This window comes from Pseudopodoces humilis, chromosome 5 (genome assembly GCF_049639895.1).
Source record: "Pseudopodoces humilis isolate 2021_Gansu_Grassland_sample_001 chromosome 5, ASM4963989v1, whole genome shotgun sequence".
Classification (NCBI taxonomy): Eukaryota; Metazoa; Chordata; class Aves; order Passeriformes; family Paridae; genus Pseudopodoces; species Pseudopodoces humilis.
The window spans coordinates 31,883,794-31,899,484 of record NC_142204.1 but is presented as its reverse complement, the minus strand read 5'-3'; the positions used below and the strand labels follow the sequence as shown (position 1 = coordinate 31,899,484).

General features: G+C 35.8%; 1 protein-coding gene across 1 annotated transcript; it reads right to left on the bottom strand.

Annotated features, from left to right (window-relative positions):
- Positions 1-2,024: 2,024 nt before the first annotated feature.
- ZC3H11D (zinc finger CCCH-type containing 11D) lies at positions 2,025-15,537 on the bottom strand. The gene is made up of 13 exons (XM_014248833.2): positions 15,405-15,537; positions 14,866-15,020; positions 13,282-13,405; positions 11,129-11,293; positions 9,871-9,948; positions 9,660-9,773; positions 8,263-8,382; positions 6,869-6,976; positions 5,477-5,584; positions 5,066-5,263; positions 3,527-3,616; positions 2,851-2,942; positions 2,025-2,263 (listed from the first exon to the last, which is right to left on the bottom strand). Exons 2-13 carry the CDS (start codon positions 14,872-14,874, stop codon positions 2,201-2,203), a joined length of 1,269 nt encoding a protein of 422 aa, XP_014104308.2. The 5' UTR covers positions 14,875-15,020; positions 15,405-15,537; the 3' UTR covers positions 2,025-2,200.
- Positions 15,538-15,691: the final 154 nt, after the last annotated feature.

Below are 15,691 nucleotides of genomic sequence, written 5' to 3'. Positions count from 1 at the left end.
AAGTACTACCCTCATAGCCACATCCTTTTCTTCTTGCATTTCCTTGTCTTTCCCTTGAGAAGGGCCTGACACTTAGCTCAACCATCTGCTGCGATATTTACATCTTAACACACTAGAAAATGGGGTTTTTTGGCTTTGGTTGGTTGGGTTGCTTTATCAGGGTGGGGAGATGGGTTAAATTGTATCAGGAGGTGCCTTTTTCTTTATGATGCCAGATTCTATAAAGGTGCTCAGATTCTATAAAGGACCTCTTAAGGTCCTTATTTTTTGAGACCACACCAAAAAGAAAAGGAAGATAGTAGAGTTAACCATAAGACCCTTCAGAGGCTGGGAGCCACGAACTGAATGGGTCTCTGACTACAGCCCAGCACACCCTGCAGTTTCCACCCATGTGAAATTACCCCATTTTGGTCACTGGAACTCTTACAGGATTTTCCCAAAGAAGCCAGCTCTGTTCCTCACTTCTGCTGTCAAACAGAAAGGATGTCCACCTGAGAACTTGCTGCTAAATAAAGGTGAGGCCCAGCAGGGAGTGTCATCACCAAGCATGTACCAAGCAGGAGGTGCTGATTTGTTCCTGTGTGGCACAAGCAGCAGGCAGCACATGCAGCACAGCACAGCCTGCACTTACACATCCATATATAGTAACAATATTAACCACTTGCACAAATTGAATATTGAAATCCTTTTTAAGAGAATGCTAAAATCAGACCAGCATAACATTTGCCCATGCCCTTTCATGGTCTTATCAAACTTAATACTCTGAATTGTGAAGACATTGGACAAATAGCAAATGTAAAATTTATATTTCTTTTATGTGAAAAGCAAAAAGGGAATTAAAAGCCTTTATCAAGATATTAAAAAAATAACTTGATTCAACAGCCCTCTGAATTGAGATTTTAAATTGCCTCAAGCAGACAACATGTGAAATGTTGCTGCAAGGCACCATGTGCTACAATTTGAAACATCAATGTTGAATTAGAGGTGGAGGGAAAATTTCCAACACACCTAGTCTTTGATTTTAAAAAGATGCTTCTTGTTTTGTACATTTTTACTTAGCTAAACCAGATCCTCTAGGTTTTTCTACTCTCCTCTCAGTTAAGAAAAGTGATGCATAACTGCATACGTCTGTAATCAGTACAGCATACTCTAACTTAAATTATTAAAAATTAAATTTTGAAATAAAATAAAAATTACACTACTATTGAGATAATCAAGTGGAGCAGAGAAACATATGACTATATTTCTCATAGAACAATAGAATCATTACAGCTAGAAGTATCCTGGAAGGTATCTGACACAGACTCATGTTATAAGCAGTCACAGAAGAAAAGGCTCCAAGGTGGCAAAATGCTTTCATTCTCACAGTTACAGGTGTCACCAAGATCATTACTGGATCCTAGTGTTACGGAAAAGAAGTTTGAAGGGCTCTCTTCAAAAACTGATTATGTTCTAAGAATGACAAAAGGTGAAGTAAATGCAAAAAAACTGAAAAAACATCTGAGAAAAAATATGAAGTAATGTATATGTAACACTTCAGTATGAGGTTTGCTTCTTCAGAAAACAATATTAAAGTATCCTTCTTTTCAGTCTTCCTCTCAATCTTTATACAACTCTTCATATTTTAGTTCGAAATGCATGTAAATACATATCTCAGTTAATTCTGAGAGATTTCTTGTGAAGTTCATTTAGTTCATAACACAGTTCTGCTGCTGCACTATAATTGGAAAATCATAAGATCAAATTCAGACTGAGTCCCCAGCCATCTGGAAAAACAGTTAAATCATCTAGGAATCTGACTTTTGTATCAGCAAACCACGTTCTAGAACGCATTACATTATTGCTGCTTACATTAAAAGTCTTCTGAAACTGCTAAGTATAACTAATAGTATTTATTCATATTAGGAGTTATGCTTTAAAACAGCTATCAAAGATATAAGGGAAGACTCTGCTTTGGAATTTTTTTCTCTTTGAACTATTAGTCTGTGGTGTAGAGCTGTAGTCTGTAAAAATAACTTCAACTGCCAAATTTTTATAGTAGATTAAACTTAGTGAATATAGATCTTTATATGTCACCATGCAGAGCATACTTTTAAGAATTTTTAACCAGTTTTGAAGCACTATAGTGTGCTTCCTTCCTGCACCTTCTTTTTGGAATTTGCAGTCTCTTCACCTTTGGATATTCCAGTTGATAATTTTCTTATTTCCCTTTAGATGTTTCTTTTTCTCCTTTTTTATTCACTTCCATGTCTTCTTTACTCTGCTGTTAAAACAGATATACACAAAATTCTGTGCATAATTTCTTAGAGTAAAACTACATGCTCCTTCAGAAACATTTTAAGAAGTAAAATTTCAACATGAAAGATGAGATAGAAGTTCTCAGCTTTCAAGGCAGCTGTAAAATGTATGAATGGTTCTTAGGATATCTTTCAAACATTTTGTAGTCTGAGTCCTTTAATGGATTCAGATTTCAGCTGGTTATTATTCAGCCATTGCTGAAGCTTCATGAACAATCCAGCAGAGAGATAGATCAAACTCATATGGTCTCTACTGTGTTTGCCTGGTGCTAAAATCCAAAACCTGCCTTTTGTATAACTTAATTTTAGTGTAAACATTTTGCTTTCATATAAATATTGTTATAAAAAAATTAGAAGTCACAGGTTATTTATTCAGGCAAAGGTACATGACAGAAAACAAAACTATAAACTGCTCTTTCAGCTATTCAGCACTGATCAGAGTCTTGCAGGTTTTGAATGAGGAAGTTTTACAAGCACTTTTACATTTTCTAGGTGGGCATAGGCATGTCAACTCTCCTAAAAAGGCTAAATTGTAACCATTTCTACCAGTTACCTGAGTGGTTATTTTAAATTTAGAGAACTGTTTTGCTTGTGGATTTCTTTTCCTCCAAGCTGGTGAATTAGAAGATCCTGAAGTATATTTGCCTGTAGGAAAAACATACACATTGCTTCCTAATTTCAGCCACAATTTCAGGAAAGACTCCCTTAGTCTGATACGTGAATTAAATATTACATTGGCTGAAGTTTCAATGAATGCATCAGATGAGTCAGACATTGCATCTGAAACATGAGCTAGTATTAGAGGAAGACTCTCCCTAGAACTTTAAAGATAATTTGCAATATTGTAGCATTTCCATGAGGCTCACGTGATCATCCAAATGAGGAGATTCTGCTACGGACATCCTTGGTTTTAACAAAGGGAATGTTCCTAGGCTAAAGACTGTCCCAAATATATCAATAGCTTCTCTTTTATCCCTGCCTGTGAAAGCCCTATATACAAGGCTATATTATGTTTTTGTGCTAGACAGTTCACTGTGCCTCAGAATATACTGCTTAATCACCATTAAAGCATTAAACCATTAGGCATTAAACCATTTTCTAAAAAAACTGATTTAAAATTAATATTCTTAATAGTCTTCTTTTAATTCCATCTTAATGTGATTAATTAAAATTATTAATTTCTTAATAATCCTACAATTTTCAGTTTATAAACAATGTGAAAACATTACCATAGTTTTCTGTCTGTGTCCAAAATCTCCTATTGTTGTCAGGCTGATTCTTTTGTTTGGAGCTTTTCTGACCATAGGATTCAGGTACTGCTGGAAAGAAAGGCAGTAAAGATGTTAATGATCATTCTTGCAACAAAATGTTGATCCACATTTTTTCAAAAATGTTCTATTCTTTTTTTAACCTAGAAATTTAATAAAATGCATTCTCACACAAAGAATGTTCTCTCTATAATCCCTATACCACTTGGTTCACATTTAATGAAAGCAAACATTCAAAAAAGACACAACTACTTCTCCTCAAGACAAAACACCAATGTTGGAATTTGTTTCACTTTATTCACCTTAAAGTAGGCATCACTCTGTCTGAAGGAGGTCCCTGTTATTAGAAATTAAGACAGGGAGGCACCTCAAAATGGAGAATGAACCCAGCTTAAGAGAGATGAAATTGGCAAGATGAAATCACTTTTTTGATTTCTGATTATTTCAATTATTTACCATTAAATCTGTTGACAAAGTGACAAATGGGAAAAAAAATTATTCAGAGAAGTCATGGACACAGCAACCGAAAATTCAAATAAAGTCCAAATGATGTACTAAATTGGGTGAGGCTATATATATTAGCAGGATAAAAATAAAAGAAAAGATGTAATAAATCTGAAGCACATTGCCAGAAAGAAAGATGCAAGACTCAGAATCCCACCTGTAAGTTTCCTGCCAAATTAATGACATAGCATGTACCATCAAGAAGACAGTAGAGTAAGATGAAAGAAAGTACCATCCTTTATGAACAGCAGAAAGAATAGATTCAGTCCTCTGACCAACATAATTTATGTGAAAAAAATAATACTAATGTTAAATACAAAGATTTACACTGCATTTAAATTGATAACAAAAGTGTGAATAAGACCTGAAACCTTGTTTATTCAAAACAAAAAAATAATCCTAAATAATGAAAATAAACAGAAATCCATAAAAATGAAAACTCCAGTGAAATCTCAGTTATGGAAATATATGCTGCAAAACAAGGTCATTCTTTCATATCCTACATGAAAAATAAGATTGAACAAGAAACATTTCTTGAGACACAACTAAAATTCTACTGCAAAAAATACTTCTACTATAAGCAGTTAGAATAAAATAAGAGCTTAAAGGTGGAGTTTTCAAGGTTTATTAAATATTTGAAAAGAATAAGTCACATAAGACATGCTGTAAAAACTGGGGATCACTATATTTGTGCACATCACCACTTCATTGCATCCATGAATTCCTGCTGTAAATTCATGGATGCAATGAAATGTAAAAAATTGTGGCTCAATTATTGTTCATGAATATCCTGTCCAACAAATTGTAAAGCTTTATAAATCTTTACATTTCTGTCTACAGACATGGCTGAAATCTACTTGTGAAAATTATACTTGATCAAATTTAGTCATGGTTGTATTTAGGCATTAATAACTTATTATTCACCTGCAGGGACCCAATTGAATGCAGTACAATATAAACAGGCATTTTAAGAATTCTGTGTACACAGAAACCCACCTGTAGATCCATTGAATTTTGGTTTTTGAGTGACAGTCCGGTAGACTACATAAGCTGATCGTCGAGGTTCTGGAGAATTTAAATGAGTGTATCTTCCAGTTTCTCTCCCATACGGACTCAAAGAAGCAGTTTCAACATCCTTACTTTGACCCCTTTGTTGATAACTTGGTTTTACTTTGGGGTCTGGAGTATGAATTCCTAAAAGTGAAAATACAACCAAAAAGGTTGTCCTATTATTCAGAATTGCACATAGTGCAGGCAATCAGAGACTGAATAAGCTTTGAAGATAGACCAGTCCAAGTATGGGATGTCCATATTTGACACTAAAAACAGAAATTTTCTAGATAGTGCTAAATCATCTCACAATTTAGTAAAGAGAAATTAATAAACTGATGATTTTTTTCAAAATACCTTTGCCAGTTAGTGCATTAGCTGAATTTCTTCGCTCCTCAGAAATCCTTTTATTTTCCTTTACTTCCTTACAGTGGTGGTTCTTTACCAGTTCAGTGTGGTTTGTTTCTGAGGGATTAAAATGACACACATTCACTTTTTCAGAAAGCACAAAAAGTGTTCATAGCCAAGAATACTGTGGTGTTTTGTAAACATAATCTCCTACTTCATAAATAGGTCCCTTTGGGTGGAACATGGTTTCACATGCTAATTACTGTAAAAGTGTAATGCCCCAGAAGGAAAGCAGAAGTATCTATATCTCCTCTAGCAGAAGAAATCTTGAAGACCAACTCAAAGATTAACTCTAAATTCAAAAATCAGATCATCCTTTCCCTACACTGCATAGGTGCGGACCTCTGGAACACCCATGGCTGAGCCCATGGAGACCAATTCACGCACTTCAAAGGATGCCTGACTGAACTGTGAATGACTTCTTCTACCTGTAGCATCTGGATACACCCTGGACATGTGCAGTGCATGAACATAACAAAATACTACAAATGATGGAGATAAATTAGCAACAGCACTAGTTGCATAGATAAGCCCACTTCAAACTACAAACAGAACTTCATTGGGAAAGTTGCATTGTACAGTAACCACAGCGCTCTTTTCCTGGCCCTGCTTCTCTTTGGGAAGATGAGGATTTGCTCTCCCTTTTTTCCTGCTAATGTAAACAAGCACTTGTGGTTCCTCTCATTTCAGATAAAAATCTGGCAGAAGTTAAAAAGAAAATGAAAAGAAACTTCTGCTTCAGTTTATGGGATAGTTTAAAGACAAAAATCTGTCCTTTTTTCCCCTTTAAAACTGCAAAGAAATAACTGGATAACAATGTACTCACAATAAAATTTTATACATTGACAAATACATTCTGGAATTCTCCTGTGAAAAGGATGAAACTTATCATTAAGATACATTGGTGTAGGGATTTTAATTTGCTGTACGTGACTAGTTTTTGATAAACACACTTTATCACAAGTGTTACGGTCTTTCCTTAACTATATTTTTACTGGTTTTATTAAGTCCTCTGTTCTGGGAGATACTAACTACAGTCAAATCTGTTTTATTTTCTGAAGTGGAAAGTGCACAGCACTCCCCATGATCTAACGTGAGTATCAAAGACTTTAGTAACTCAGGGACTCATAATTGAATCTATCAGAGGATGCAAACTGGCTGAAAGAAGCAGAATTAAACCATAACATACAATTGCTGTCATCTTGCATTGAAAGAAATCACTCTGTTAATGGAAATTTCACTTCAGATTGGTTTTACACAAGATAGATAATGTTCACCACACTTGCAGAGGAACAAAAGTAATCTAATCTAAAAATATGCAAATATATAATAATGAAGTACCTTTCACATTGGGATGCTTTGACGTAATTGGTTCCTTTTCCCGAGGTAGTGCCTCAAATCTGTTCCCATCAACAAATGTGTTCCTCTGCATCACAGAACCACCACCTCCTGTAGGAAAGGAGTCTCACAAAGTTATCTGTACTCAAGAGCACCCTGAGAAAGGTGAACAATGCAAAGAGTCTGCTTTTTAAATGGCATGTTTTTAGCTGGAGTAGAAAAATACAATGAACACAATGAAACCAAATAGCTGATTTAATAAGGCCCACAAAAATTAGAGAAAATGGTCTGTTAAACAGAGCTGTTAAATAGTCTATTAAAAGCTTTAAATATATATAATTGTGAACAGAGATTCAGTTATTGAATTGTGGCTCAGTGGTAACTGTTTATACAGACATAAAGCATATACAGACATAAATTATCTTTCTAAAGATACTTTTGTACATAAAGGTCACAGGAAAAGATGTAGAATAAAAGATACATTTCTACTGTGCAATAGTTCTGGAGCTAGAAGACACACATCAGTTTGCTCCAAGCTAGAGCAAGCAGCCCTAGCATGGTATTGCACTATTTTGCATCTACAAATAGGAAAATATGGGGGGAAAAAATACTACCATTATTACTATTTTTATCATTAATAATTATTTATGAAAAAAAGGATTGAATACCACTAAGTATTAAGGAAATTCAGGAGAATGAGGCATTATTCAGCTTTAATGACAGGATTCAATGCAGAACTCAATTGCTCAAAATAGTATGTTTTCATTATGGTCAAGCAAGTGTATGCAAAGGGATATTTAACATTAAATAAATTAATTTAACAGATTAACAGATCCATTAAACAAATTGCAGGATTGCAGCTTAGTTATTTTTCTGTAGGATAACTGAAAAATACAAAGCTTATTCACCTTAACTATGGATAGTCTCACAAAAGTGACAGTTTTTGAAGGCATTTTCACTTCAGACAGTCACAGAATCACAGTCACAGGATATAAGAGCTGGAAGGGACTCACGAGGATCATCAAGTCCAGCTCTTAAATGAATGGCCCATACAAGGATCAAACCCACGTCCTTGGCACTACTAGCACCAGGCTCTAATCAGCTTGTCTGCATCTCTACACTTGCTTTTTCATAACTCCACAGAACCCTTTCTTTCCCAAAATCAACTGTAATCTGCATAAAGGATTTTGTCCTGTGCAATCCTAAAATAAGCATAATATATAACCATAAACAATGAGTTTTATTGTTAAAATTAACAGTTCAGCATGAGATAGAGTGTCTAGACCATAAAGACTATATAATAACTCAAATGCAAAATGGGGAAGTTTAATGCATGCATATTTAGTTATTTACCACATGATGTTCGGCAGTGAGAAGCTGATGCTACAGTATATTACCTCCATTCTCAAAGGATTTCTGATCTGTTCTGGGAATACTCTCTATTGATATTCTCCTTTCTGAACTCTCTTTTTCTTTTCTTGTATTATTAAATCTTGTAGGAATTGTGTTACCATCACCTGGAAAGGCAACAGAATGTTTAGCTGTGTGTAAGCACAGGTAATGGCACTGACACTCTCTCCCACCCCTATGAGCCAATGATTAGTTTAGTGCAATTTCGCTTAATCTCTCATTTCATAACCTTCTTTCTCTTTTATTATTTGAATCCTATCTAGTGTAACTGATGTCTATCTTTCATGTTCTGTAAGATAATATCATAATTCATAGACTAAAAAACTATGACTACAAAGTAAAGACCCAGCTATAAATTACCTGCTTATTCATGAGCTTCTCACTACCCATTAATTATATTTATTAATCCTATCTAATTGAATTTATGGCATTTTCAGAATGCATATCATTATAGTAGCTGAAGCCTCAGAAAACTCAATAGAAAAACTGTTTTTTGGAAACATATCTGTATTTTTCTCTTTATGCATCTAATGATAAACAATGACACTTCTTAAAGGGTATGTTCACACATTTGTCACTGAGTCTCTCATCTATAGTCTCATAGAGTCTCCCATCTATGTATTTGTTAGAAATAATTTATCCAAACTATTTTAATAACAAACATTTCAAATTTAGAAATTAGAAGAGAATAATAAATGAAAAACCACAAGAACTGGGGTAAATGTTTAAAAATTTGTATTAGTTTATGTTAGATAGTCCAGAATTCAAAACAAAATGTAACTCTTTTGTTCTTCTCTTTTACAAGACAATTTAAGGAGATATTTAATCAAAATTTAGTTATAGAAAAGTTTGATTTAACACTACATTTTGACATCAAGACACCCAAGATAGCCAGCAGAGATCATGGAACACCTCTGGAAAAGTGGCTCATCTCACCCTTTGGCACTGCCTGGTGATTCAATAAAAATGAGATTCATTTGAGCTCCTGTTTCTCTCTATTTTCACCAGACAGCCTAGATGAGAAATTTAAACTACATTCTTAACCTTAGGATGGTTAAACTTAGACTACATAAATCTTTGCCATGAAATTATATCAAATACCTATATTGTATGTGTCAGGAAAGTACAGATTGTGTTAGTAGCCCATTTCTACCTTTTCCATCCACAACTGATGCAGGACATCCCCACGAGTGTGACTATATATATGGCAAAAAAGAATGAAGTGTTTTTGTAATTTGCTGACAAATATAGATATGTTTTTTGTAATATTTTATTTTCACGAAATTTAAAAAGTGGGGAGGAAGTGAAAACTATTTAATAGTTTCTCCCTATTACAGCAATTTTAGAAGTGGTAAATAGAGTCCAAAGAAATCAAAATACTTGCCTTTCTGCAAGTTTTGTTCAGTAGTTTCCAAGGGTAATAACTCATCTTGCCACAGTGAAGACACAGTTTTTGTCGATTGGTGTTTGTAAGGGTTCTGAATCCCATAATACTCTCCTATAAATGCCCCAAGAGGGGAAAAAATAAAAAGACCTAAAGTTTACTGTATTGGAAGCATTGCCTTCAAGGAAAGAATGATTAATTTCATATTTACCAGATTTATAGCATATATCCCTTATTGCTCTTTCCTCTTCAATATCTAAAACAGTCTTAGGCATCCAGTTAGAAACATCTGCAGGAAATATTTGTAAAAGATTACAAAATAACTATAAACAGACTTTCAATAATTCTTAATAATAAAATATGATAATGACTTTTATTTTTGTCATTGATTATTTTTGGTTTTGACTGCAACCTGTGCTTTTGGACTGAAAAATTATGATTTAATATTAAGTATTTTCAATGATGGGATTGCAGTTAAAACACATTTTAATAAACAAATGTTTGTTAATTCAAAAATATTCAAAAATATCTCAAATATTCATTTTCAAAATAATATTTCATTTATACCCACCAGAGAGTGCTTATCACAAAACCACTGCCCAAATTACTGCCCTGTAATGCCTGTTGGCAGAGCTGATGAAGTGAGTGCTCCGGATCTCTCTCAGTTAAGGTTATGAAGATTAACGAAGCCCTACTTTCTATATTGTTTAAGTGGCATACTCAGGCTGAAACCAAGTTAGGAAGCACTGACAGGCTGGTCTACCAGACAGCCTGATAGGCAGTGGGAAAGTGAAAAGTAGGCTGGGGCAGCACAGTAATTTGCTGAATGTATGCCTGAAAGCAGGTCATTCTCTCACTTGTCACCCTCCAGGAATGTGTCATTTGTTCCATCCCTATGAATGTCTTATCTCTAAGTGAGATACAGTCAGTGGCTTAACTGTATTAACCTGTATTTATATATATATATATAAATATTCAGCTCAGCTAGTGGAGAGTTTTACATCAATTCTCTTTGCTAGATTTAAGAATAACTTTCTTTAAAAAATAAGACTGCCTACACAGTTTGGTAAATCAGCTGAAAAAATTACTTAAGTTAAAGCCACACAAGCATCTTTTGTAAAAAAACTTGTGACTTCACCTTTACTGACGAGTGCATACAGCCCTTGTTCAAACACTTGTTTGCCAGAAAAAAAGTACCTCCTAAACTTGCAATTTCATTCGAAAATTTTGAATAGTTTTTGATGGCCATTTGAATTGGATCACAAGTGTTAGAAAATACTACCTTGCTCATATCTGGTGACTACCAATTCCAACATTTTAAGGATTAGCTGAAAACTAGTTCCAAAAATGTTTCAACAACTCTTTTCTAAAAATGTAATGGTTATTATAACAAATCAGTTGTGAAGTATATTGCAAGAGTTGACAAAATCCTTTCAACTTGCTTATAAAAGAAAAAAAAAACTGTTTACAGTTTTCTTCTTCGTCATCATCCTCTTCATCATCCTCTTCATCACTGAGGTTTATAATCAGTGGAGGGTGAATTGGTACTAAAATATTCTCTTGACTTCTGAGTGAGTCCTGACGATGGGCTGGATGCAGAATGCCTCCTTGGACATCCTGTTTCAATGGGACATCTGCAGACAAGAACATTAGATTTACTTTGTTACAAGGAAACTAAAGTATCACATCCAGGTTGACAGCTCCTCTGAATGGACACGGGCACTGCTGAATACAGACTTTTGAAAAGAGGAACATTTTCATCACTGCACTATTTTAAAAATTTGCAAATATGCTGTATCAATCACTAGAGCATCCTCTTCAAAGAATTTAGCAATGTTAAGCATAGGATTGCTCATTTTAAATTTTAATACATTTTGATATCAAACTAAATTTCAGCTTTCATTACTAGGTACAACCTGTAGATTTTGTGAGAGAATTTGAAGTTCACAAAAATAATTTACACTTAATCAGAAAAAAAAAATCAGAAAATATATTATTTTCCTGAGGAACTTATCTCCACACATAATATTTTCAGCAAAATGGCTTTAGTATTGAGATAACACTTTCCAAGAGCCATTGTATTAATTGACTAAAAAGAAAAATTATGAAAGATGGTGTGTCTATGGGTATTGTTCAAGCTGACTACCGTGCAACTATACTATTCTGTGTATTATATTAAAAATAAAATAAATAAAATAAATAATAAAAAAAATTAAAAATAAAATAAAAAGTTGGATATAACTTCCAGTCTAAAAGAAAGTGTGGGCATTTTTAAATTATTCCAGTTGTTTTTAATCTTGTGCATCTCTTGCTTGCCTATGAGCAGCATGTGTATCATGTTAAACCTTTTCTTATAACATGGTTGCATATCAGATTTGTTGTATCTCATGTGAGAGATGTGTGAGATACAACACTAACTTGATGGAGCTTTTTCACTGTTCAGAACAGGCTACTTTTAGCTCCAGGTAGAATAAACCAAATCAAACTTAAATTTGTTTAACAAGATTTTTAAGTATAGGAATGAAAAAAATTAAAAAAGCACGTTTAGTATTTACAGTGCTATTGTGCACACAGGCTTTGAACTTGTACATATTTCAGTAAAATGTAAAAGGGTTTAGTCTGTTTTCTAGCTGTGATTGTCAGACATTGCTCTTACACAGGATACCCTTGCCCACAGTGTCTTTTGTGTAGTCTCTGACTTGCACCACAGCCAAAAGCATGCCTGTGCTGTGTAAGTGGGAGCTGTGCTGAAGGCAGCATGGGCACTCAGAAAAACAGGTCTTGTCTTGATCCTGTGTTCTTAGTTAGGCTCCACGTGCCCAGATATGACAGGCTATGTTTTCCTGGGCAATTTCAGGAACACCAGGTTTCACAGTGACTTGCTCTCCTCACTCCTGCTTCTGACATCTGTCTTTGTTCTTTGCCCTGGACTCTTATCCTATTTTCAGGTTCCAGCTGTCTACCAGAATTTCGGGTAGCCAAGAGCTCCTCTTAGAAATGGATGAGGGAAAAAACCCAACTTGTAATGGTGTAGTTTTCTACAAATAAAAGAGTGCTGCTTTATACATTATTACTGTACTTCAGTAACATGTAGCCAACGTTCAAGACCAAAAATTTTATTCAAAACAACAAACTGGAAATATATCCGCACAAACAGCTCTGGAATCTCATGTTATCTACAAGGGGCATCTCATCCATACATGTTGTGCTCTATCAACAGATACCAGTGTCCCTACAAACCTCCTCCTCCCACCACACACACTACTTTTGATTTCTCTTAAAAGTATGACCTGCATACTAACCATTTGAACTACTAGAGAGATTTAATCTATCAGAAATTCAAATTAAGCAACATTTTTATTCCATGGATCTCAGCAACCTAATGTGACTTCATCTTTTTTATCACTAATAGGTATGAAGATTCATAATATGACAGCTAAAATAATTCATGTGGCAATCTTATTCAAATTCCTTTCTTTCCCTTAAACTTGCTGGGATAGCAGATCATACCTGATTGATTTGCCATGGTGCACTTCTTGACCTTACATAAGCGCTGGAAGGACATTTTTTTTCTATTCCATTACTCTAATGAACAAATTGTTGAGAAAATATTTTTACTCACTGTTACTAGGTGGCAAATAAAGTCCATTTATATTACGGGGTTTTCTGTGAAAGAAGTCACAGCTTATCCTCCTACAGCCTACGGGCTCTGTCTCCCAGAAACAGGAGAACTTGCTGTAGTTTTGCTGCAGGAGAAAACAATTTTCAGGTGTTGTAAATATAACAATAAAAATGGAATAAATAGATTAGTATATGCTGTGTGACTGAATATATGACAGTTCACACTGCTATAAACATATGACCAAGATTTTGTGGGACCATGTTCTTATAGTTTACAACATTTCAAATTATCTTTTATGACTTTTATCATAAGCTCTAGATACCTCTAAAGTTATTGAGTTAGGTCAAACAGTCTTTGGTGATGTAAAATTGTTTCTAGATTAGAATAAGGGTAAGACAGTCTACTTTGCTTACTGCAGACTTTTCATGAGCTGCTAGGAAGGAAAAAAAAATCTCTTAAGTCATTTAATTGGCATGTCACTGAGTTTACTTTCTGTACAATGGAAAAATCATATCAATCTCCAATTAAATGTGCTGTACAAGTGCAAATCTTGCACCAGTACTGCCTTACTATTAAAGGACATGAATCTATGGAAAAACATGGGGCAAGAAACAAAACCCAGAAAGATTCCCAACAAAAACTGAAAAAAAAATTGGGACCTGACGTTGGCACTGCTGCTATTACACTGCTCACACCATCTTTCAGCTTCAGCTGTTTTTAAAGATGACAAACAAAAACCTAATGGGAATAATACTCTGGCTAAACAAATGGATTTGTTTAATGATTATTTCTTTGCTCATATATATACTCATACTGCTGCTGTCCCTCTACTGATCAATGTGGCATCAGCTAAAAAGTTTGCACAATATTGCAGAGATAGTACTTTCACAACGTGGGTCACTTCTGTCAGTCATACATAAAATCATTGTTCTGCATCTCTGTCTTATCAGAGTTTGGAGTTTTTAACGTCATCTCTGATGATGTAATTCACTTATCCTTGTAACTTGAGGTATCTTTCTCAAACACATGATAAACTTACAAGTCCAAAGAGGCAAGTGTTCATGCACTTTACCCTGAATATGGAAACTCAGATTTACATCCCAGATGTGAATGGCATCCCACCTGAGAACTGTAAATACCAGGTTGGGGGTTATTTCAGAATGAGTTTCTGAGTAACTTTTAAAATTAAAACAAGGCCATACTTGAAAATATTGGAATATTTGGAAGCAGGTTTCTCCCAGTTCCAGACATTAACAGCTATGTCTAAGAGCAGCATCTCCAAAAACTTTTGGACTGTAGTCAGTACAATTGGGCTACCCCCTGAGACACAAAGTCCACCTCCCAGGCATTAACACCTAACACCCTGACCCTTAAAAACAGATGGAATAACCAAGAGCCCTAAACCCATCCCTGGATTTTTACCAGGTGGAATGTAAGTACTTCTTTGAATTAAAGCTATCAGCAGTCAGGCAAATCATCTTATCCTGAAAGCAGTTTTCTTTCAAATACCAAACCTTCAGGTGAAATAAAACTCAGTGGATAGTGCAGCTAAAGCAAAAAATAGTTGAATGAAGCATGTGGTACCTTCTCCATGTGGTTGAACTGTTGAACTGAACGGAGAGCAGTTGTTAGCCAGGATGGAATGTTACATTTTAACAGTTGCCAACTGCTCCTCCAGCTTGGGACATCAGCATGATGCTGCTACATGACCTGTCCAGGCTGAACATCTTCCTTTCTCTCTATTGCATCCAAGTAAAATACAGAATATCAGATTGTTTCAAAGAGTTGCCCATTATGGTGCGTTTTTTAATGTGGAATGTAACAAACCAATTTAGTGAAGCTCAAATAATACCCAACTTCTTTCTGATGCAACTGTGGTCTTAAAAACAAATCTCTGATACCACAAAGATACTACAGCCTGCTGGGCAACAATAGTCAGAGGGAGGAGTGAGAATATGTGTGAGAGAAAGAACCCTCGGACACCAAGGTCAGGGAAGAAGAAAAGGGAGAAGGTGCTCCAGACGCCGGGACAGAGAGTGTCTCCTGCAGCCCGTGGTGAAGGCCATGGTGAGGCAGCTGTAGCCCTGCAGCCCATGAAGATCCAAGGTGCAGCAGGGATGGACCTGCAGCCTGTGGAGGGCCCTACGCCAGGGCAGGTGGGTGCACCCAAAGGAGGCTGTGACCCCATGAGAAGCCCGCGCCGGAGCAGGCTCCTGGCAGGACCTATAGACCCAGGAGTCTACAGGAGTCTGCTCTCGCAGGAACCGGAGCTGGGGAAAGCGCAGCTGCCCCCGGTCGGGCTGGGCCGGGCCGGCCGGGCGGATCCACCGAGTCGCAGGGCCTGATGTCGGGCGGGAGGCGGCACCGCCCCGCGCAGCGGCAGCGGCAGCAGCGCCCCCGGCGGACTCCA

Excerpts from the sequence above, each read along its gene's own strand:
- ZC3H11D (XM_014248833.2), bottom strand. Across the intron at positions 9,949-11,128 it reads TGATGACGAAGAAGAAAACT|ATGTTTCTAACTGGATGCCT; the intron begins GTAAACAGTTTT and ends TATTTCCTGCAG. Across the intron at positions 5,585-6,868 it reads AAAGCATCCCAATGTGAAAG|AAACAAACCACACTGAACTG; the intron begins GTACTTCATTAT and ends TTAATCCCTCAG.